Source organism: Trematomus bernacchii, unplaced genomic scaffold, assembly GCF_902827165.1.
Source record: "Trematomus bernacchii unplaced genomic scaffold, fTreBer1.1, whole genome shotgun sequence".
Taxonomy (NCBI): domain Eukaryota; kingdom Metazoa; phylum Chordata; class Actinopteri; order Perciformes; family Nototheniidae; genus Trematomus; species Trematomus bernacchii.
Window position 1 is genome coordinate 6,149,815 of NW_022988050.1, and position 26,655 is coordinate 6,176,469.

Below are 26,655 nucleotides of genomic sequence, written 5' to 3' on the forward strand. Positions count from 1 at the left end.
TTTGTTTTTGTATCTTCTATTGTAATAAAAAATCAACAGTTTTTTTATTGACCTTATCACTCCAAATCAAACCTTTAAAAACAACAACCCACCTTGCATCCTGGGATATTGAGGGCTCTGGTCACAACCTTTTTGTACTCAGCAGAAGACTCGTGCTGAGCCATGGCGTCCTTCAGGCTCCTCATGGTCTCGATGTCTGACTGATCCATAAACTGCCACATCTTCAGCACTTTGCGGGACCTGGAGGATAAAGAAAATCTCTGTTGGTCAAATGGGATATTTTGCGTGATCAGGTTTTAAAAAAAACAGAAAAAGAACAAAAAGATTCGGAACATTAATCACTGTGTACATAATTGAGTGTTTTCGTGTGTGCTTTTGCACCTGAGTCCAGCCAGAAACTCCATGACACCGTTGTAGTTTCCCATGTTCCAGCAGCATTTAGCGACATGGACCAGGTAGGAGAACACTTCTCTCTTCTCCTCCATAGACCCAGCAGTCAGGATCAGCCACGTCACCCATGAACTCACCTGGTGATAAAGAGTTCAACATACAGTTTCAGCCCACTAACACTTTCATTACCAAAAATTCGCTGATTACTTTCTTGATTGATCCATGGTCTAAAAAGCAATCTGAAATGTGTTGTAATATTGAGTTTATTATTATATAAAACAAGGAAAAGCTGGAAATCTCCATATTTGAGAATCTAAAAAAACAGCATCTTCTGACATTTTTTGCATGAATGGGTGAATAATTATTCAACTTAATCGATGATAACAATGTGGCTAATTTGCGACAAATTGTTAAACATTTTTAAACTAACTAACTTCGCCCTCTCTCATGATGAAAATTCTGCTAGCTACATGAAAATAATTGTATATATTTAAGCATATGCAATTAATAGTGGACGCTTGCATAAACTCTTTATTGTGTGTGGTCTTATTTTTGCATGAATCCTCTCTTTTAAAGTCACACACACACACACACACACACACCACAACACACACACACACACACACACACACACACACACACACACACACACACACACACACACACACACACACACACACACACACACACACACACACACACACACACACACACACACACACACACACACACACACACACACACACACACACACACACACACACACACACACACACACACACACACACACACACACACACACACACACACACACACACACACACACAAAGAATTGCGATCAGATATGTGTCAGCTGTACCCGCTGACTGCTCTCAAACACGTGCAGAAACTACGATGGAAGAGCCAGATATGTATCAGGGTCAGCTTCCTTTAACATTCTCTGCAACACGCAGGCACACACAACACAGAAAAAGATCAGATTTCAGTTTTGCTGACTCTTGCTCTCTAGTGTCTGTGTCTCTATGTTGTTAAAGACTCATGAATGTATTCACACCTGCACATAAATGCACACACACACACACTGAATCTCTCTAACCCCTCTTGCCTTGCAGGCGGTGAACACATCCCCCTGGCCTAGAGATCTATTACTGGGTTATGTAAGGGTCTGTAAAGCCCACCACAGTCTGACTACACAGGGACTAAATAAAGCCACACAAACATGTAACATAGTACTCAGTTTCTCACATAGAGTTTTTGTCTGAGCTTGTCATTTTTTTTGTTTGCCCCCGTCACCTCTGTCCTCAATATCTATTCATTTATAAGCAAACACAGAAATCATACATCACACATGCAACCAAACCCCCTGCCCGTGTACACAACATGGGCTATACTGTATTTGTCTAACTATTTTATGTTAATAGTGGTATGGTTTGTTAAGTCTTGCTTTTTCCCCCTTATCCAATACGAGCAAAAGCACACCAGTTTATGCAATCCTGTATGGTTTAGGCAGAGGGTGACTGAGAAAATGTAATCTTCCTCAAAGAGATAACTCACCAATGTAATATCTTCCTTCACTCAAATAGAAAACATGAATATGATATGAGCCTGTGACATAAGATTTTCAACTGCATAATTACTCTGTAGCTATGTCAGATTGACAATAAAGAACCTTGAACCTTGATTAGGTAGTTCAGTCACACTAGAATGAAACAAGTTTGAAATGTTATTGTTAAGAAAACAACAGGCTTTTCAGCTGAAGCTTCCTATTTTATCATATTATTTTATCATTATTGCATGGAATTGTTGATGTTTGAGTGTGAGATAACACATGTACTCGAGGATTTAGAGTCTTACTCCATTATGTTTCAGTTGTATTAGAATTTACAGTACATGGCTTACTGACAAACAACCCTGCCGCCCAACACTATCTCACTGTATCTGCTCTGTGCATGCCAGGATGTGCGCGCCCTACGTGAAAATGTGCTATCAGTCACTTCTAGCATTATGACATAAAGCGCAGCCTTGTCAGCGCCTGGGTTGAATTACAGTCACCATTTGAACCACTCTGACCGTCTGCAAAGTGGCTTTTTGAAGCGCCACGGATCAAGGCATTTTACAGAGTTGGCATCTCTTCTGATATTCCAGATAGCAAAAGTGTGTGCTCAGTGTTGTGTGCGAGAGATAATAGACAGGATATGAAGAGATATATAGAGAGAGAGCGTGTAATGGCACTGAAGAGCAGGAAAGAGCAAGAGATGAGAACAGACAGGAGGAACACAGTAAAACACACTCAAGTTGGGCAAAATGTACAGTGTGTTATCAAAGCAGCTTGATAACATTTCACACACACACACACACACACACACACACACACACACACACACACACACACACCACACACACACACACACACACACACACACACACACAGCACACACACACACACACACACACACACACACACACACACACACACACACACACACACACACACACACACACACACACACACACACACACACACACACACACACACACCACACACACACACAACACACACACACACACACACACACACACACACACACACACACACACACACACACACACACACACACACACACACACACACACAGAGAGAGAGAGAGAGAGAGAGAGAACCGGAGCTAGGTACGAACTGATCCCCCCTTTGATGTCTGTATATGTGTCCATCTGTTTGTCCGTCTGGCTGTCTCCATCTGTGTGTGTGTGTGTGTGTGTGTGTGTGTGTGTGTGTGTGTTATTAGTTGAACTATGAGGGTCAGTTTATCCTTGATACATGATTACAGAACCAAGGTTGACAGAGAGCTATGACAAAGTCAACACATGAACACATAGTGGTCCTGTCAGAGCTAAACACTTGAGACAGGGGCCCAAACTTCTCACTCCTCCCTGACTCCAAATGTTCTCCTGCCATGCTTTCCACCCTGCTTACTACAATCACTCACTCCCATACACAGATTAAAAATGGACAAGATTAAAATGTTATCTATGAATATAAATGTTGTCAGTCAAATCCCTTAAAAGTTAAACATGTAAAAGCTTAAAACCGTGAAACCCAATTAAGTCATCTATACTGTAGAGAATATCTCTTGTTGGGAATGAATTAATAAAAAAGGAGACCGAAGCCTAGTAAAGAATAAGTAACCATTACAAAGGCTTCAACTTAACTATTTTCATTAAGTTCAACAAAGTTCAACAAAAAGGCAAAAAAACTACAACAAACAAGGCTAAAATAATTCAAATATGTTATCAAAATATTTTGCTTTTTTGGTTAAAAAATGGCTTAAAAACGAAATAAATGTTCAACTTTTTTTGTGTTAAATAACGGTTCAGCTGTGTTGTTAATGCTGCCAATAATACAAGTTGTCAAAGAATAAAAGCAGGGAGATCCGGTGAATATATAACAGTTCATTCAAAAAGTTGCAAGATGCTTAACACATTTTTTGTAAATATTTGGCCTAACACTGACCACAGTGAGTCATGGTACAAGACGGACGCCTCGACACTATCTCATCTTCTTTGGAGAGATTCCCAATTTAAAGCCAGCTTCATCGGGGTCTTCAAAGGGAGAATTGCTGTTGTCATTTGACTCTTGTTCCATTGTGCCCATATATGGCTACAATGCGCCTTTGATTTTTTTTGTGTCTCTCCTCTCGCTGACTTAAATGAAAACCAGCTGATGTGAGAGGCATGCAACCTAAAGATGACATCATAATTACCGATCAATCTCGCCCTGTCTCGCTTTCTCTTTCTCGGCAGTGCAATGTTGTGGTTGTTTATTCTCAAAGTCACTCACCATAAAAGACACAATGCCCCAGAGAGTAACTTCAGCCAACTTACAGTACACCTCTGTGAGTGTGTGAGTGTGTGTGTGTGTGTGTGTGTGTGTGTGTGTGTGTGTGTGTGTGTGTGTGTGTGTGTGTGTGTGTGTGTGTGTGGTGTGTGTGTGTGTGTGTGTGTGTGTGTGCACGCATCACACTGCATCAGTCTTGAGCTGATAAGTTGGTATGACTCGCAAGGCAAATACCACAACGCAAATCCAGCTGAAGGAAAACACAATTACTGCTCTGCTATGCTTTCACATTTATATCAAATAGCAATACACGCATTTCCACTGTCTCTGATGATGTCATTAAGGGGGGGGGGGGTCCCTAAAGGGCACTCACGCACTGTTTTTCTATCAATATGTTCCCAATAGTTAAGAAGTGCTCTCATCAACATGAATAACATCTCCATGAGGTCTTGTTTAAAAAGTTATTCAAGCCATTCAGGAGTCACTCCACAGCTTGCTGATTGGTATCACAGATTCCAAAGTGAGCTCATCCCACTAAAATCCTGTAGTAAAAACTGAGCTTGTGAGATATACTGTAGGCTGACTTTAATAAGAGATGAATCACAGCCTATAAAACCCTTAAATGTTCCACAATTAAAAGGGAAGAACATTTGGATGTTAGGTTTGAAGTACAGCTGAAACAATTAGCAATTTGTCTTGAAATGAATCTGCCACTTTTTAAATGATTAGTTGAATGCGTGTTAATGCTGTAAACTGGTCTCCTCACCTCATTGAATCGTGCCACCAGGTCCTCCACAGCGTTGCTTCGCTGAGCACTCTGGGTAGGCATGGCGGGCACAGACAGCGAGGCCTTGAGGTTAGGGTGGCGCTTGCTTTGACACTCGGGACTGCCCAGGTCTCGAGTAAGAAAACAGAGGTAGTCCAGAGGAAAGACCTACAGAAAGAAACAGACAAATGTGAATTTATTATTAATTCTGCTCATTTAAACTCACATTTTTCCCAGACATGTGTTTGCGTCCTCTCACCCGCTGGTAAAGCTGCTGCTCTTGCTCGGTGAGGATGCAGGCGATCTCCTCGGGGAACTGAACAAGGTGACGCACGTCTGCCAGCTCCTTACTGATCCCACTGACACTGGGAGGCAGAGAGCCGCTGCTGGTCATACTGTTGGCCAGCTGACGCTCTGCATGGGCGGGGAAAAAAGGAGCAAGAAAGACATGAGAAAAGAGATCAAGACGTTTACATTCCTGATCTTACTTTTACACAACACATCACCATTGAGCTGGTATTCTATGGTGAGAGAAAAAGCTGTTGAACTCACTAAAAGGAGAAGAGGTGAGAGTTAATAGACGCAAAGAGGGTGGATGGGTTGCCTCTAGGTACACACAAGGGAAGAAGAGACTGCTGTTGTTCATACGAGAAATTCAAAAGCAGAAACCAGAGAAGGGAGTCAAAGGGAGACATTTTCTCTCTCACCATAAGAAGTTTTAAGCCTCATTGAAATGTGCATCTCTTTTTCAGGATTAACCCGAATGCCTCGAGTCTTCTGATCCATCAATCCCTGCATACCACATTCTCTCTACTACCCCCCCCCCCCCCGTCCAGCCAAGAGAGGCCTGCACACTTCACCCTCCAGAAGTGAACAGCATTGATCACCTGCCAGTTCCTGTGTTTGGATTTCAGTTGGATCCATTAGTCTGTCTGTTTACACACACACATATGCAAACCTGTCCTCATCTCTGCTAACAAAGGACTAATGGACATTTTCTACACTGGTGCTGCCAGGTAGACATACTGTACATTGTCGGGATGAATGCCACATAAACAGGATTTTCCAGCGCAGGAGCTTTTCCAGGAATGGTTTCAGGGACTGCATTTTGATCATAGAAACGAAAACATATTCTACTCAGTGGGGAATTATTCTACAACAAAAACCAATAAATGTCCTCAAATACAAGCCATTACAAAAGAACCTGACACCTTTAATCTAAACGGTATTTGCTAAGATCTGTTTAGCAGAGTAGTGTTTAAAATAAGTGAGTTATAACATATTTACTGTATTATATCATGAATGCAAGAAATAGTTCATCAAATAGATTGACCTCCAGGAATTAGACAGATTTGGTCTGTTCATTCACACACACACAGAAACACACCTGGTCCCCTCTCGCAACCACACACTGTGTATGCATAGACATATACGAACACACACTTATAGGTTGTCCTTGGTAACTCTTGAGATGTGCAACAGGTAGCCATGGCAACAGCAGTGACCGCTCTGCAGGGGCAAATTTTGCTTATTTACACAGTTTGATTTGTGGATCCGGCCTGCAGCTTCTGTAACGAACTAAGAACACAGAGACCTACTGTGCACAAGAGACACTTCAGAAACAACGAGAAGTGACAAAGGAAGGGAACAAAGAAGCAAAGAATAAGATAAACCTTAATTGGTTACTGTATTCAAGGACAGACCAAGAAAAGGTGGAACAAAGAAAAGAACAATAATTTGAAAATGCAAGAAAATAGGAGAAAAAGGACAGCAGAAGAGAGACAGGAGAAAGGGAAAGAGATGAGATAGAGAGGAAGGAAGGGATAAGTAGATATAGTGGATATGTTGTAGTTTACACTGTGCTGCAGGTGTGAGCTATCTATCACAGTTACAGAGACAGCGTAATCCACTGAATCCTTTAAATGTTACACACAGAGACAGACTACAGGTTATGAATGATGGTTCCTCTATAATGTCCAGGCCTGCAAAATATCTTGACATTTGTGCACCCAATTGTACAAAGAACAAACACGATTTGACAACTGAGAAGAGAGAGCCTGATCTCTTGAGACAAAATTAAATATATGGACTTTAAATAAAGTTGCAAACTGGAGAAAAAGCCCTTTTACTGAGAGATTTCCAAAAAGTGTAATGGTAGAGAAATGTACAGCTCCAACTTATAACACAAACCTAAGTAAAAGTGTTAAATCAAACCACATAGTTAAGATTTGAACTTTCATCCATTGGAAATGTGTTTTAGTTACTGTCAAAAACAGATACTTTTAGTTGAACTGCTGTTAAATTAGAATAGAAAACTGTGGAAGGTCATTAACCATGTTTTATTATCTTATTAGAAAACATGTCATGAAGATTTTAGTACAGTTTAAAACCAAGCATATGAGCAATATATCTTCCTATCTGGTCTGGAGCTGTTTTCACATGCTAACCTTTTGAAGTGGAAATGGAGACAGCTAGAATTAAGTGATATGAATTTAATGACGCTGTTGAAGATTTAGTAATTCATTTATTCCTCCTTTAAGCTAGGGAACACACTGGCAGATAAAGCTTTCAAACAAGAAAAAGGCCCTAAGAGATTCTGAAGAATTGATTAAAAAGCAAATGTGCATTGATACAGAAAAAAGAAAATCCCAACCACAATATGTTAAGAGTTAATAAAAACAACTGTGGTTTATATAACGTTTTATAAATGTTGATTCTTAAAAAATGCCAAAGACCCTTCATTTTTAAAATCACACTGTTTCGTATCGAAACCAAGGCTCCCAAAATAGAATCAATGATTAAGAAAATATGTTATATAATGTATAAAATAAATTGCTATGTGCTTTATCAATGTGCTCCTTCTTCACACAACTGTGCAATATCATTTTTGACGACAGATAAATAAACATTTAAAGCTGAATGGAATGAGACTGTGGATTCCAGTGATGGTGATAAGTGTTTCTAATATAATCTGCGGTCGACTCATGAGAAACAATGTAATAAAAGTAGTTAGAGGAACACTGATGAGCAATACTGAGCATACTGCACTCCTGCTGAGGGAACATGAACCTGGACTAATAGACCATGATCGCCCATTTCTATGCATGGGTTCTCATGTGCTATGCATGCTGAATACAAATACCCATCCGCTGTGCCGGTGGTGGCTTTGATTTCTATATATTTCATGACATTTCTGATTTAGCAGATGGCATGCCATTAACAGAGCATGTGGTGGATATATTATTAAAAACAGCATTTCAGTATTTAATTTTGTATGTCTGTCTTTTCAGAGGGTAGATTAGTGCTGCATGTGTGTAGTTCTGTAAATCATTCATCAATTAATGAACATTAAGAGTAAGAACTTAAACTGTGTTGATGTCTGCATCACTAGTGTCCATAAGACCTCACTGAAGCTGAAACATTGCAGCGATAAGTGTTGTTTAATGGTATGAATTATTTGTCAAAAGGTAAGACACTCATGTCATGATCAGAATCAGGTTTAGTACCAGGTAAGTTTACACATTACAGAGAATGTGCTTTGGTGTATATTTGGTGCATATAAAAACATATCAAGAGGAATACAATTGTAAAAGCAGAGCAAAAAAAACGATTTCTTATATGATGATTTACTCTATACAATTTGAAGCAGGAGCTCTACCCTCTAATTATAGCAACAGCAAATGTACTTTCACCACCACCAAAACACAATTATATATGGATAACAAAATACTAAATCAATGTCTCATTCAGTGAAATCCAATGACCATCAACCAATAACTGACTGATGGCCAACACTGTAAGACATGAAACTCAATCTGAAAGGATACAGGTGATATCTTCCAACACTGCTTTGAGGTTGGTTTTGTTCATTGTGTTAATCGCTGAGGTATGTTTACCAACCAGAGGAAAGGAACCGGAAACACACACACACACACACACACACACACACACACACACACACACACACACACACACACACACACACACACACACACACACACACACACACACACAACACCACACACACACACACACACACACAACACACACACACACACACACAACACACACACACACACACACACACACACACACACACACACACACACACACACACACACACCACACACACACACACACACACACACACACACACACACACACACACACACACACACACACACACACACACACACACACACACACACACACACACACACACACACACACACACACACACACACACACACACACACACACACACACACACACACACACACACACACACACGTTTAGAGCTGATGACAACTCCTCCGCTGGAGTATTTAGGGCACTCAAACAGGTGCAGCACAAACAGCCCGAGGACCGTTAGATTAGCCCTTTGAACCTATACATATCATAATACATTTAAAATGACTTCCTCTTGACAATATCAACAATCTTATTTTGTTTTCCGGTTTTGTGTGGGGGATTAAACTGTCTGATATCTGAACTACTGTAATGTTGCATCACCACAAATGCAAATCTGGAACAAAGTTTAATCTGATTTATTCAGATTTTCAAACACTGCTGAAGACAAACAATAAAAAAACATCCATTCAAATCTCTCCAGCCACACTGTAGCATTAGACAGCATCCATTCATGGTCGTAGACACACATACAAATCAACAAGTAGTAGCAAAACAAACTAGCATATGCACAGCAGCATGCATAAACATACAAAACCAAAGAATCATAACACACACATGCAACCGTATACACAGACCCACACAGCCACCGCAGAAGCAATAAACATTGATCCATCCGACAGCTTTCAGTCTCCGTCTGGAATCAGATAGGCGCACAGAACCACGTGCAGACATAGATATAACATTTAGTTGTTCTCTCTTTCTTGGTGGGGAGGACAAAAAAACGTGATGTAGATAAGAAGTTTGGAGAGATTAAACAAAAGGCTCTTTGTTATGAATCCAAATGTCAAATTAGAGCAATGAATGTGTCACATAATTGAGTTTTTCAAGTGAAAGTACATTTGATGAGATTTTTTAAAAGGCACATATACTAAACTGTATATTTGCACAGGATATATTGATATGTAAATTAGCTTTTTCTGTGTAACTTTACTGTGACTTGACACAAATCAGATGTAACACAGGTCACTCCGTTTCTGACTGTAAGGTGTCATACTGTATCCACAGAGACAAAACGTATCCACAGCCATGTGTGACAAAAGCTCTCGGGGTCAACTCAGTGTGACGTTGCCAAGAGATCCTGAGATTCTTGACTGTCACGTTTCTGGTATGAAGGGGACACATTGAACATCCTCACACACAGTTTTCCAAACTGCTGCATCATCCATCACTTAAAGAAAGTAGAAGGGCACTCAGAGAGCGCACACCTCTGCCAAAGCCAAATGTCCTATAGTCCTAAATAAAATGTGTATCTGCCCTGTTTTATGGATCCATTCCCATGTTTAATAGGTTTTTCCTTTGCCCATTCTACAACCTTGCACCCCTTGACATTTTCATGAAAATCAAGGCGGTGGTTTTTTCCGTAATGTTGCTGGCAAACAAACAAACAATCCGAAAAACGACAACAAAAAATCCTTACCAAAAGTAAAAAAAAATCTAAGTTTAAATTAGATCACAATGTTACTGTCCCTGTGAGATTATTCTGAATACTAGAGATCCCAGGCTGTTGGTGAATATGTTTTTTTGAATTTAGAAGTTCATACAATGTTGTAATTTAATACGCAAAATTAAAAAGTAAAAAAGGTAACACAATCAATCAGGTCCAGGGATATTTGATATATATATTTAAACCAATATGAAAGACTGAATTTAAGGAGAATATAAATGTCACAAATTAAGTAAGACACACTGTGATACTGTGAGCCAGCATTTGACATAAATTGGAAAACAAAAATAAAAGGTAACATGCAATGGCTACATATTCCACAGAACATTATTTTAACAATGAAGCTTTAGGAGTTAATACAATTCAAGTCAATATCAACACCGATAGCCAAGAACAAACCAAGAAATCTAATTTGAATCCCACTAAAAATGTAATATGTCTCCTTTAACACCCAGCAGAGCAAATGGCTCGCTATCACAATCAGAGTCAATGATTATCATGCAAACAAGTTCCCCTTTGATTTCTGATATGCATAACACCTAAGTGGTCTCCACAATAGAAAACAAACAGTAGTTTTAATTATCAAACATAAAGACACTACATTTAGAAACAAATACAGACAGACCTATTTCATATGTACTCAGTAAATGTTATCATTTCTTACAGGTTTTGGGAATACACAGGCAGCCATACAGTAACTCACATTTCCTGTACTCACTGATCAGCTTGTAGTCCGCTCTGTGAGAGTGCTTCATGGTTGCTGCGTCCACTCTGACAGAGCCGGAGCCACCAGAGTACACTTGTCCACATTCGCACCCTCAGTGCCGTCTCTCCTGCAGCTGCTCTCTCTCTCTCACTCTGCTCTCCCTCTCTCCCTTTCTCCCTCACTCCATGTCTAACTCTCTCTTGAATTCACCCTGTATCTTTGTGTCTTTTTCACTCACCTGGCTTCTTTCCCTTTTCTTATCAGCAGTCAGTCCTTGCTCTTTCTCTTGACTGCATTCACTATCCTTCTCTCTCTCTCTCTCCCCTTTTCTCCCACCCCCTCTTCACTGACACCATACATAGTTCACAGCCATGTGCTACAGTTAAACCAGGCAGACCATCCAGCTACATGTACACACACACACACACACACACACACACACACACACAGTGATAACACACACACTCATATGGACAGAGTGCAGAAGACATAGGCAATAACAATAGATTAAAAAAAATGTCCCCCCATCTTTTTTTCTCATAGTATCCTATTATACACAGGATCACTGAATTGAAATTGTATTTATTTGTATATTTGGAAAGGAATATTCCTATTATGAGTCGCAGTAAGGTGCTGATAACTGAAGTGTTTATATGATACTTCTAAATAAGTATGTAATGTATTTTTGTGGTTACTGCACAAGAGCTGAAACAAGTGGCTTATTCTATTGACAGAAATATCATAACACCAATTAACCACCCAACTATATTATACTTTAATCCAATTTAAAAAAAATCTACATGTATTCTTGGGTCACAGTGTTTTGAATCTGAAGATGTTTTGCATTTTCTGTTTTACATTAAGCTAATTTGAGTGTTTGGGTTTTAAAACAACAAGTAAAGCAAACTAAGGATGGCACTTAACAAAAACTCTTTACTAGACTGTATATTTATGTTGGATAAGGCACATTACCTTCGTAAGATTCACTGACATACTTATTATGTATCATTTGTTTAGAAAAGATGTCTAAAAATCAAAGTCTGCTACAATAAAAGAGCAACCTACTGTAGGTGTAACAATATAACCACATTCAAAAACATGCTGTTATTTGTCAAAACAAGAGCTATCAGGGTTGTCCAACCGTTATCTTTTTCAAAATATTATCTTAGCTAGTTTTCACATGTGAAGAAAAAAGTCGTAGTCCAGCCTTAATGCGTTCAGATAAGTATTTTTAGCAATTATGGCCATGTAAACAATATGTGCTCTTGAAATCCTTGAGACTTCCCTTCAGTTTGATTCCCCACCACATCTGCTGTCAGTGCTAGCAGGCAACACAATGTACAATGTGGACCGAGAGGAAGAGAGAGAAAGAAAGAAGGAGGAAAAAAGAAAGACATCAGTCTATTGCTGAGCTTGCTACTTCCTTTAGCAGTACACTAAATTGTGCTACAAAGGAAACGAGGTCAAGAAAAGCACTTAAACCACTCCCATTTACAGTTCACATGAAAATGGCTAAATCCCAGTGGTCCTTGGTAGAGTTTTTCTTCAATAATTACAAACTGTGTATACTCGAGAGTAAAGGGGTCAACGGGAGATGAAGGCATTTCATCCCAAAATCAGACATCCACAATTTGAAAAATGACAAAAACTCCAGAGACCTAAAGGCACGCTTCATTATTATGATCAGCATAATGATATCTAGGGTATTGCAAAACCCATGCTTACATTAAAAGTACTTCAAACAAATGCATTTTCAAACATATGCTTTAATGAAAACTATTCCTCTCAAAGCCTTGAAGATCAACCATATTTAACACCGAAAAACAACCTTGACCCTACCCTTGTCTCACCCCATTAACAATCTGAATTTGTCTTTATAGGTGTTGCTAGTTTACCCTCATAACAAAAGCCTGTGGTAATGACCCAGACATGTGTCAACTCAACCTGTTAAGCATTATTTATCTCTCCAAAACATTCCTCTTGACCTGCTACTTCAACCAAATGACTGCTTTGCTACCAAAGCAAGCTTTTGCTGTCATTCACACACATCAGAGGAACCCGCAAAATGCTTTCAGATCATGACAATGGATGATGCATGTAAGGAACGTCTAAACACTTCAGCTCTCACTCACTACTTTAAACTCTAAGAATATACCACGGTTGGCAAGGAGATTATCCTGGTAGTCTTAGTATTTTCAAGAGCCTTTTTATAAAAAATGTAACATTTGACTTCAAGTCCAAGTGTTGCTACCACTATACTGAATCCAAAACACCTTGTTAATACAGGGTGGGAAAGCAATGAAAATAGGAAAACAAACATGAACAAATTGAGGTGTTTTGTCATAAAAACAACCTCCATATAACATAGTCTGACTTATTGGGCCCTAGCGATTAGTAAAAAAACTTGTTATTATGAAATGGATACTTAACTAATGCAATTATTTTAGCTACTTTATCGAAAATATGAAGCACACGGACATTGAATATGACAATTGAAACCACTTCAACCAGTTTGATTTTCTATTAGTGTAAAGACTATCCTGAATGTAAAACGACTGCTGGCACGAACACATTTTTTTATCAATACTAAGTCCTTCACAGGAAAATACGTCTGAACCTGTGACCTCCACCATAAATAGGTTTTATTCATCCTTTTTTCGAAGGCAAATAGAAAGAGGAGAGGGAATGTATAGAAAGAACATGCAAAGGCTTTTCTATAGAGGTGACGTATAGACCTTGGATGAAAACATTTCATTTTCTACCACTGTTTATTAATGTCTATTTCAACCATGTCAGTTTTATATGACAAATTGAACCTTCGATTCAGTTTGAAAAGCTAGCAAACACTGGTAAGAACTAAAAAGAAAATAAAGTTCTGTTATTCAACGGGGCAAATGGAACATCTTATTTTCAAGGTTGTGCGATCAATACACAGACGCAGGCTCTTTGTCTGTTAATCTTTAAAACGCCTGACATAATCGTAGTTCATTCACACTGTTTTCTGCTGGCAGGTTTGAATGGATCTTATGTTGTGCATATCCATTTGAAACTAAATAACATAAGTTAGATTTAGAAAGAGCTTTTTCACTAACATAGAATAATAGCAGTTTATGATGTCAAAAGACTGAATAGCGGAATTACACCATAAATGGTAAGAAAGAACTGCACAAGCACGATCTCACTTGAAACTTACAGTATGTCATACCTTCCAAAAACTCCAGGATAATCAAAAGTCTTTGATGAAATCTGATGATTATTTTCACTTTACAAACAATGTCTTAAACTAAAATATCTTGTTGAATTTTTTCAAGATTTCAAGCAAATCTAAAACTTTGCTACAGGAACATTTTCATGTATGGATTCAGAAACAGCTTTCTGGTCAACTAAAGGTCAAATATTTCAAATGGCAGGCAGAGGTGAATGTCAGATGGGAAACAGATAACTTTAAAAAAAAGTTGATATGTCTTGTCTTAGGTAATGCTCATGCGCAGTGTGTGTGCATATGAAGTCCGAGTCCTGCCAAGACTTCTAAGCTGCTATGTGTGTGCGTGTCTGCCTCTATTCTGTTCCCCGCAACACCTATTAGAACAGAACACGATGTCATGGTAAAGATATGTGCTGTATGAGTGTGTGTGTGTGTGTCTAAGATATTTCTATTTTACCCCATTAGCTTGTCTGATAAATCATTACGTTTTTTTGTCAACATGATTGATAATAATATAGCAAGTCACAGAGAGACACACACAAATAATCATGTGTGTGTGTGTGTGTGTGTGTGTGTGTGTGTGTGTGTGTGTGTGTGTGTGTGTGTGTGTGTGTGTGTGTGTGTGTGTGTGTGTGTGTGTGTGTGTGTGTGTGTGTGTGTGTGTGTGTGTGTGTGTGTGTGTGTGTGTGTGATCGGTGAATATGTGTTTGTGTATGCGTGCGTCTCCTTGATCTCGCCAGAGACAGCCTGTCCCCTGGACCAAAGCCAGTTGTAGTTAATGTCAGGATCGGCTTACATTTATGTCATACGTAACATGATTGTAGAGAAGGTGGACAGAGAGTTACCAGCTGAGCAACAGAGCGACAACCTGATTGGCTGGGAAATGAAGTCATGTGCAGAGTCAGGCAGAGGAGACACAGAAAGGGTGAGATACAATTGACATGATGCGGATGTGTCTATTTAGATTGTCTCATTACATTTCATCATTTACTTTTCATGTCTTTCTCACCAGGACAGAGAGATTCTACAGAGGAGTACGTGCATATCACCTCTTTTCAGATGTTAAGACATAACCTGGTGTGTGCATGTGCATCAGTGTTAAGTGGACCCTGTGATGTCAGGAGGCTTTTTCTTCTTCCTGTGCATCTTACACCACTTTAGCGTTGTGTGTGCATGTGTGTCTAAACTGTACAATGGAGCAGAGAGAGATGGAGAGAGAAAAGGAGAAAGTGGGAAAGGATGGTATAAGTAGTGAGAAAGGACAGCAAAGGAAATATAGAGAAAAGAAGAAGGAAAGTGCAACCACTGGGATCAACTACAGACGTGATGGACCGACCCAAAACCCGCTGTGGGTAGTAAAGAGCCGTGTGGGAAAAGAACGGAGAGGAAGAGAAAAGATCGGAGCCGTAGACCACAGGGGAACAGTGAGAATCTTCTCCACTCAGACACAAAGATGTTCTCCCCAAAGTCTCTGCTTCACTTGTCATCAGGTTTTCATACTGTATGTACGAATTGGGCTTTTATTGGAACACACGTTGTATGATGTAAAACTGTTTGCTTATCAATACATGAGTTGGGTTTGCACACTTAAACACACATATAGACATTTTCTACTGAAGTATGACACCCACCTTTCAGCACGGCGTGGCAGTTGGGGATCTGGGGTAAAGGGCAGGGCAGGGAGGAGCGGGACCCGAGAGCAGCTGTGGCCTCCAGCAGGGCTCCGGTCAGCAGGGAGCACGCCGACGTCCTCTGCACACAGGCACGATAAAACCTAGAAAGTGGAAACAACAAAGAGTCTTTTATTTTGGCTGTGATTCTAAGACATTCAGGGCCGAATGCTGCAGCATGACAGCCTTCTTATTGTCTTACATCACTTGTCTTCACCGGCTTCCCGTTGCTTTATAAATCCAGTTGAAATGTCCCACTTGTACATTAAGAGAGCTGCATAGTGAGACTCTTGCATTTCATACTGAACTACTTCCCATCAGCTCACCCTCTTAGATCAAAAACGTTAAATGTACTGTCTGTCCCACATATCCTAACTTAATCTTCATTATTATACTTTAATCATTGTTTTTGGTCAATACAATTGCAGAAGACACAGATCATCATGATTCCTTAAAGATGATACAGTCAAATTGATTGTTTGGTTTGATCTATAGTGCCAAGTGCAAAGATTTCAATATATTATCCTTGGTTTATAGAGTGCATTTCTTAAGTGACCTCTCTAACCAAAGGTGCAGTCCGTTTGACCAACACAGATGACATTATGCAATAAGAAACAGTATCATTTGTCAAGTGTAATGCTGCTTTCAACCTCTATTAATTGTCTAAATGTATAATTGTTAATACCAAACACAGTTCCAGTCTCTTTAGGTTTTCTTCTTAACATGATGGGCTAAAAGAATTGATGTTACATTAAGAAATACTAAATAAGACGAAAATGGCTACAAACCTATGTGGATAGAAAGGCTGACAGAAGCAGTGATGGAGGCGGGGGTGAGGGTCCGGTCCGGCTGGGCTGCTGCTGCTGACAGCGTTGGATAGCCAGCGAGACTCCCTGAGACACACACATCCAGGAAGAGACAGCAGGAGCTTTTTGGCGGGATGAATCAGGTTGAGCTCCTCTCTGTCCTGCACATAGTTGTTAACCTGTTGAGGAAGTAATTGACACATTGGTCACCTACTTTAAATGAAAGTTATATTTATATAAATACATTTCCGCAGTTATAACAGGATGAAGAGGTAAAGCCAATCCTACATTACCAGCCTTAAAGGTCCCCTTTTATACTCTTTTTCATCAATATATTATAGGTCTCAGATATATACAAAACATGTCTCTGAAGTGTTTGGCTCAAAACCAAACAGATCATTGCAGCATCCCATAATCCCCTCTGTTTCAGCCCTGTTTCAAAAGTGCTGATTCTCTGTCTGTTACTTTAGATGAAAATAAGGAGCCACTCCCCACGCCCCTCTGAGAGATATTTGGTTAAAAAGAACACAATGGTGCTCTAGGAGGAGATTCAGGTGTGGTTGGGGGTGTTACCTTGGTTGGTGATTGGCTAATGGTTACACAAGCCAAAAAATCGTTATAACATCATAAAATGGCCAAAATCTGATCAGCTCATTTTCAGACAGGTTTTTATATAAATGGATCAGGACGAAAAGAAACTTTCAGAATCTCTTTACACAGAGAGGACACATATTTATGTATAAAAGACATGAAAAAGTGGATTTTGTATAATAGGTGACCTTTAGCAAAATAACTGAGACGAAAGAGGGGTTCAAGAGCGCTCGGGTAGAAATCACCTCATCCGCTGCTGTTTTCCACCTTTCAGACTGTTATACAACATCTGAATCAGAGGTCATTCTCATCAGCTCCTCTGCTGTGCTCATTATCGGAAGCCATTTCCTCTCAAAGCAATTTCCTCTCAAAGCGTGAAAAGAGAAAATGAATAGATAGAAATACCACTGAGACACTTAAGGATAGGAAGAATGTCGGGCAAGGGATCTGGAGAGAAAGTGTCAATGTAGGTATAAAGAGAAGGAGAATAATGGGGAGATGGAGAAAAGGAACGTGGGAGGAAAGAGAGAAAGAAGAGACGTCACTGAGGAGTTTTAACATTTTGACCTTAGCGAGAAGCCTCCTCTTCATCAGTTCACACTCTTCTCGGAACAAAATCCATCCGACATAAATGAAAAACACTTATCCAAAATGATTTGAGTTGTCCTTAAGTGAACCTGAATTTCTCAGAAAAGCCATAACGACAACATTTTGTGGCGATGTTAAGTGGCCGCTAATGTCTTCTGCTGTGGTGGATATTGCAGAATTGGACTAAATCGATAACGGTGACAAAGCACATTACAAGGTTAATGAGAACAAATGGCTTGAGTGTAAATAAGCACTGCTTCATAATATTGCCAGGAAGGAAAAATATATACGTCATCACCCTCCTGGGATTATGGTGTAAATACTCAGAATTAAGTACATGTGGATCTGTGTCCTTAAAATATGTCCTGTTTGTATTAAGGGCTGGCAGCAGCGTGGCACACACACACAAACTTGGTAAGCTACTTGTCTCAGTGGGATGGGTTTCCTGCATGGGGTGTAGGCCTAGATGTTGTCAGATCTGGGCCATCCCGAGGGATAGGTAGGAAACCAACCAACCAACCAACCAACCAACCGCACGCCACACACACACACACACACACACACACACACACACACACACACACACACACACACACACACACACACACACACACACACACACACACACACACACACACACACACACACACACACACACACACACACACACACACACACACACACACACACACACACACACACACACACACACACACACACACACACACACACACACACACACACACACACACACACACACACACACACACACACACACACACACACACACACACACACACACACACACACACACACACACACACACACACACACACACACACACACACACACACACACACACACACACACACACACACACACACACACACACACACACACACACACACACACACACACACACACACACACACACTGTATTGACCTGCATTCCAGCAACAAGCTTATTACTAAAAGGCAAAACTTTCAAAAACATTATGAAATAAAAGAAAGTGTGATTTAACACGTTTACACAAAAAGCGCCTTTTATTACTTCCCTTATCCAGAACATTCTCCGACTCATATTTCTGGTAAAATATATTTTTTTCTATCAGCATCTAGAGACTGTGCGTGTCCAGTGAACAGACATAAAGTCTACCACATTGACAGTGTATTTATCCACATTTAATACAAAGCAAAGAAGCCGACTTGGCCGGGGACGTAGATTGCTTTCATGCCTCTGTTATTTACTGTATTTAGATGGGCAGGTTATCAGTTAATTGGGGCAGTATTTTTCGTTTTTTCCTGTAACTAATAAAAACAAGAAATACCCAAAGGATTTAAGGGAAAATAAGGTTATATGTTATTTTATATTGCTTGAATATTTCAGTAACAAGTATGACGCAACAGAAATAAATAGAATTACCAAGTGGCTTCAAACAGCCATTAAAAAACAGCAAATATGGACTTACACGACTATGCCCTTGCCAACCAATACAATATCAGTGTCTCTTCCCAAGCTATCCTGCTTATGACAGCAGTTATGGCATGAAGGCATTTTATCTAGGCAAAAATAAACAGCTGCTGTCTGATTCAAGGTTCAATTGAGCAAACACATACATTTTTGAATACAGACCAAGATTAAAGTACTTCAATTGACTTTTTGTGGTGGTTCAAGAGCCTTTATTCAAGATTTTTAAATGATTTATCGTGACAATAAATAAGAATTACTATGTTTTTTCCCTTGGATTTGTATAAATGTTGTCAACAACAATGAAAGAAAAAAGAATCCTAAACTGAGTAGCTCATTCAAGCAGAAAAACACAACCAACATAGTGTGTTTTGTTTTATCCAATCACTTTGTATACCCAGTTTAGGTCAGTTTCTTGTCCTGTGAAACCTTCTCTTTCCTAACATTAAAAGACATAAAAGGATATACTCTTCTACTGTAAAGCAAGTTCTACTTCAACACACAGAGGGGCTATATGAGGTGACGAATGAAGCAAAAAAAGGCTGTTTGTATATGTGTGTAAGAGAGCCTGACTTCAAAGGACCCTGCAGGGAATGTGGTGCTGCTTCTGATGGACACAAAGCAGCTGTCTTCTTTACAGACACACAAACAAACAAACAAACTCATCTTCAAACTCTACGCAAAAACATGGACATAATGAGAGATATCAGTTTAGTGTATTGTAGCGTATATACTGTATGTACACTTAAACATAATAATCAAACGTGTATTTCCCAAAGTGTGGAGATGTTTCAGACTGTTTATGTAAGAGGAAACAAATGTGTCGACTAGCTTCTGATTCTCAGGTTTCACAGATGTCCCAAGACAATTAATCCAAAATTGACACCATGAGATGAAAAAATGTACCCTTGTCATCAAAATGAAAGGCTTAAGTGTAAAGGAAGGGGAAGGTGTGATATAGTGACTAAGTTATTAGCTGGTTATAGCATACATTAAAAGGGAAATGATGTAATCATTTAACAGATGTGTACATTTTGACTAATGTTTACTTTTTTTTAAATCTCAGTAGTTATGATGATCACTAGGCAGAAAGACAGAAGGGCATTAATAGCTCAGGCATTGAGGCAATAACTGCATTTCATCTCCATTACATAAGTAAAGGTTATCCAATACCAATATTGTGTTCTCCTTCCTGGTAAGTTACGGTTCTACTGATCTTGCCATTTAGCCAGTAAGCAAAACTAAAGCTATAAGCTGCCACTAGTAAAGCTTTGTATATCATGTTACACTGTGTGTGTACAGGAAATGCTAATGGCTTAAGCTATGAAGGTAACGTATACATGCTGCAGTGCTGAGGCAGCTGCACTGATTGAGCTCCCGTTACAAAAAGTTACAGTAACTTCCAAAAATATTTATCCTCCGTCAACATTTTACCCTGTACAGTCAGAAGTCAAAGGCTGTTTTGATCATCAATATAACAACAGTAATTGTCTGACATTGCTGCATAGAAATGTAATTTGTAATGACGGGCATATGTTGTCCATATTGAAGATACAGTATAATGTTCAAGAGAAAGTATTTTCTTTTTCCTACAGTCAGAATTTAATCCAAACTATTTGATCTGTGTTTTGGGTCATAGTGGAACAATTTGCAGCTTCAGAGCCAGGTATGTTTGTCAGGAGGAGGAGAACAAAAGCAGAGATAAAAGCTAGTAAGTATTTGCAAAAAAAAGAATTTTCCAGGTCGCCAAAATAAATCTGTTAATGCAGTTTGAAATATTAAAAAAATACGTGTGTGCTACATGTTAAAAACAGACATTTGTTCCAAGAGACGCTTTAAGTTCAGTTATGACAAACACAACCTGCTCTAATTTCTCCAATGCTGTAGAAATACAACGTTTTGAGGCAAGGACATTTTTTTGGGGATGCTAGCTGTGTGGTATTTATGTTCTTATTACAGAAGCTGCATCCAAATATTTAACAACTCATCAAAAGGTGATACGTTAAGCCTCATACCTATCGAGAACTAATGTTCATGACAGTTTGAAAAAAGATATAAAAATAGAGGAACACCAGAGCTTTTTCTTGCTATTTAAAATTCTACCTTTATATTTAACACAAGGCTGTTTAGCAAGGCATCGACCTCAGCAATCTGGTCCATAGTGGGCAGATGATGTGTCCTATTTTGAGGCTTGTTGCCACCTGAAGAGTCTAAAGAGTTTGTCCTTCTCAAGGATGGTGATCAAACACGTGAGTACATACAGTACATGTATTAAAATAAATAAAATCATCACACAGACGCACAACACTAATATACTTACAAACTATGACCGTTGGGTCATTTCTCTGCCTGGCAACAGCCATTCTGGGAAAAGGATTAGCACGTTTTTGCTGTGGGGCATCGCGCAGATCTACTGGACCTTGAGCAGGAATGCAATCACGTACTACATACACATGCAAAAATCCAGACAAGCAAACACACTCTGACTCATGCCCGTGCCATTAAGTATATCATACCAGACACATAGAGTATGAGCATGCAGGACACTGGAGAGGCCGACGCTGCCTCCCAGAAATCCAACCCCCAACCCCTCTAACCTCTCCACTTTGATGTCTCCGGCTTCCACACACACACTAACATACTCCCTCACTGACACCATCTCTCTGTCGCATACACACCCCTCCTCAATTACTCTAATATTGTCCAGTACTCCGAGGCAGAGATCCCCCGATGCAATGGAGCTCAGCTGTCTGTGAAATGCCTAAATAGTGCGTATGTGTGTGTACAGTATATCTTTCTTCCCACTATTGTCATGCAAGCACACACACAAAGGGTGATCTGGGGTATGATATCATGAAATTAAACACATAAAAAGATTAGCTGGGGATTCAAAAACCAACCCCCCACATACTCTCCCACGAAGCCAACATACAAGGAATAGAAATACTTCCTTTAGTCTGAATTCTATTTTTAGAAGCATTGGGGGTCGGGGTTAGCCGAGGTCGGCTAGGGGTCAGTGTTAAAAGAGCTCAGGTCACAGGAAGAGACGTCAGCCTTAACCCTTCTTTTACTGAGCAAGTTGACTTTTGCCAATTGACAGTGTATTTTGGTTATTTTAGGATTAAAACGTTTATTTATAACACTTTTTTTTTTTTTGATGCGAAAAGGAACATGATTCAAGTGTTTTGTCTTAAAAGCTTAACGCCTTGTGGAAATGTAACTTATTTTAGGACTCATGGAGCTTAAATCAGTACAACAGGGGTTTCAGAACAGCATGGTAGAGCATCAGAATGTGTCATCATTTCTTAATTTTCTCATCCCATAACATGTCTTTTCCACTTCTACTTTCTTAATAGTAAAGATTTGCAGCCAAAGATTTAAATGTTTAAAGTATGTCCACTTGGAGTTAAGGTATCCTCTATCAAAGTTAAAGCAATTTCACCAATTCCTCTGCAAATAACTGCTAACTCCAACTCACCATTATTAGGCTGCCATTTACTTCCTGATTTATTGAAATAGTTACGAAACATAGCAAATGTGGGAGAACAGGCAACACTAATTGAATTACTAATATAAAACTCTGCTGAGTCTCTCCACTGCTTCATTGTTGAAGTACCGTAAATCACTGGAAGATTAAGATCTGAGACCCACATAGTCCTTAAATCTTTTAAACCACTTGGACTGCGTTTGCTTTAATGCAGTAGAAATGGAGCCGACAAGCCTATCTGATGGAAATGAACAAAATGTGCACCCTGCCCACCCAACGCGGCAAGAGCATATAAATCAAATGCACCTTAGTGTATTTGAAACTCCGCGATTAGCCAGGTATGTTCAGCAGCTCTGGCACTCAGCACCCAGACACCCTAACCCCACCCAACCTGGACAGAGCACACCAAAAGCCATAAAACAAGCGCACCCAAACATGCCAAGCAGACATCCCGCGTCTCAGGTTGAACATGTGAAAGTTCTATGTGAATATGTGTGTGTTTTCTTGTACACTAACACACCACACTCTTTATCCCAGAGACTCCTTATCCTGGTTTGCATAACAGAGAAACAGAAAACCTCTCCGCTCCGTGCTGTTCTTCTCTGACCTTTTCTGCAGTTTCTGTCTCCACAAGGTAATGTTTGCTTTCCCGCAGACTGAGCCTGGACTATCTCACGGATGACTGAGTGCTCATTTGTGTGTACGAGCTCATACGCAAAAATAAAAGTCTGTAGTTTCATAGATAAAGACTCTAAATGTACACGTTTTGTATGTGTAGGCTGTGTATACGCATACTGTATGTGTTTTATATATTTATGTGGTTTGAAGTTCTATTCAATTTGTGTGTAGGTGGTCCATGCACACAAGTCAGTGTTTACATTAGAGGAGCCTAATGTCTGAGTATCTGCTTTGAATAAGACAGAAGCAAAAATACTGTGTGATCCATTACTAACAGACGCACTTGAACAACTCCCCTTAAGAAAAGATAGTAAGAAGATCATAATGCACTAAAAGACGTGAATATAACATTCTAAATCAAGCAGACGCAATTACTTTCACTCAAACAATTAACCACCTACAGCTCATTTTGGATGAACACATACCATACACATAAACCCTAATGAATAAGCAAACTTTGTATTTATGTACAGTACATCTGTATGAACTTAACATTACATTTGGGGGAGTTTCAAGCACATTAAAAGGTGGACAGAAGGTGTTTCCTGTAGGCCATTTTGAATTATCAATGGCCTACTACTGCCTACTTCAAATGATGGACTTAATATGAAACTGAGAAGTGAGGTTGCTTTGGTTATCGCACAGAAAGCCGTGGAGTTTGTTGTTTTACAGTAAGCCTTGAGAGAAAACCCCATTTGTCTGACTCATGTGTTAGAGTAGGTCCTCTGTGGCTCAGTGGGTGGATAGTGGTGCTGACATGTCTAGGGGTTACACTTGTTCAATACGACGCTGTTAATATATTGTGCATCATGATGTAAGCGTGTGGGCGTTTGGGAACCCCCTCAAGTTTTAAAGAAAGTCTTTTCCGTGGGATTCCTAATAGCTGAAAGATTGACTTATACACTTCAGGTTTCGCTGTTACTTGAAAATAAATGGATTCAAATAAATAATGATAAAGCATTTAAAATAAATAATAATATAAATTGCACATAATTAAGAAGAGAAGATCTCCAAGGGTGTATTCACACTTCTTAATTAGGTTTAGGCTCACAAAATTCACTTTATTCAAAAAGGAGTAAATTAACAGTTATATAATTTTCTTGAATTCTTCTATAACTGGTGGAGAAGGATAGGAAGATGAAGGTGGAGGAGGAAGGCAATAAATGGTTTGAGGAAGGTTGGTTAATAAAAAGGACGAAATGTTAAACAGAGAGCCGGAAAATAATAAAGGAGAGAGCAAAAGGAGATGGAGTGAAAAAGGTGAAAATAAATGATTACGGTTGAGGATATGAAAGAGGACAGTGCAGCCGGAAAGACAAAGAAGGTGAAAAGAGCAAACCACAGGGGAGCACAGCAGAGGAAATAGAGTGGGAGGCCAGGGGTGACTGGAATCATAATCCCCTGTTGAATTTCCCGAGGAGCCGTTTCAAAAAAGATCTAAGAGCCGGGCCTCCTCCTGAGGACGGCTTCACACCGTTAACAAGCTCAGGGCAGGGTGGGTGTACTTCATTTGTGAGTGTCGAGAGAAATCAGGAGCAAAGAACAACAAGGGATGGGCAAAATATTTTTAATTTACAAGGAACTCTATTGCACATTTACAACATACTGCAGCAATCAGCAGCATTGAGTTGAAACAAACGGAAAGATCCATAGCCAGTGGATGCATTTGATGGTCAATAACTAAGGAACTAAGGAACATCAGCATGAGAGCAAGGAGACAAACAGAAACAAGTCACTTTTACAGGAAAGGACTCACTAATCTGATTTGTACAGAGCGACTACAGAGTACAACTGGAATGACAATTTGTGCTTAGTCACACACCATTTCAGCAGATAATGTTACTGTGTACTTTGTGGGACGCTTTTGGGGAGATGAGATATTAAAATAAGATAGATGTTAGGTATCATTGAGGTCATTTAGTACTGGTACATCACAGTCGGTGAGGTTAAAGAATATATGTCTTTATTCAGCCTTAATCTTATATTGATAGTTTTTGGTTTTACTGTATAACATAAAGCAATGTGAATCCCTCCGTATTGGTTTTTTGAAGCTTTAATTAAAGCCAAACTAAGGCGACACGAAAAAGATCATCAACAATCATCAATCATCAACTCAATTATTGGGTGTCGTTTTCTCATACTGATATTCTGTACAAACTGTGCTGTTGTATTTGTTGTAAAAGTGTCTTCATTGTAAGGTCTTTTTATTGTATGTACAGCACTTTGGCTCGACCAAAAATCGTTTTAAAAATGTGCTATATAAATAAAACTTGATTTGATTTGATTTGATTTGGTTGATGAAAAAGTAGCCATTAAAAATCGAGGAGGCGACACATAAATTAAGAATTATTTTGTGACAGGTGAACCTTTATCCAAATGTGAGGCCATTGAGTCACACCTTTTGCAAGAATATCTAACCATAATAACCGAAGAATTAAGACTGTAGAATGAAGGTTACATGTACATCAATGTAGTGAGTACCATAAGACAGATATTTAAGAAGCCAGTTGGCTTTCTTAGCTGTGGTTAGCCCAACCAACACAATGGATATAACCCAAAAATAGGTAATGTAGGCAGTCTAACTAAAGCAATAATGACTTTTTTTGTGGTTAAAGAATGAAAAACAGTTAAGGCCTGCATTGGTTTGTAGAAGACTACATCTCAGCAATGTAGCTGGTGGGTAATATGTTGTCATTGAGGTGAAGCAAAATACATGATTTAAGCTCTAAGAGTGAAAGGTGAGTTTCAAGGAGGAAAGAAAGTGAATGGAAAAGCCAGCAAGAAGAAATATGACAAGGAGTTAAAGAGAGCGTCTGGGAGAGAGGAAAGA

The 26,655-nt window shown here is 39.4% G+C and overlaps 1 protein-coding gene across 2 annotated transcripts in view; it reads right to left on the reverse strand.

The window, feature by feature from the left end:
- Nucleotides 1-26,655, reverse strand: part of plce1 (phospholipase C, epsilon 1) — an 82,177-nt gene that overhangs the window by 26,639 nt on the left and 28,883 nt on the right. For both annotated transcript variants that reach the window (XM_034119360.1, XM_034119359.1), the window contains exons 6-11: nt 16,996-17,192; nt 16,169-16,311; nt 5,251-5,405; nt 4,992-5,159; nt 382-527; nt 93-240 (exon numbers count right to left, since the gene is read on the reverse strand). In XM_034119360.1, the coding sequence (XP_033975251.1) occupies nt 93-240; nt 382-527; nt 4,992-5,159; nt 5,251-5,405; nt 16,169-16,311; nt 16,996-17,192 (957 nt within the window). The remainder of the gene's footprint in view (nt 1-92; nt 241-381; nt 528-4,991; nt 5,160-5,250; nt 5,406-16,168; nt 16,312-16,995; nt 17,193-26,655) is intronic.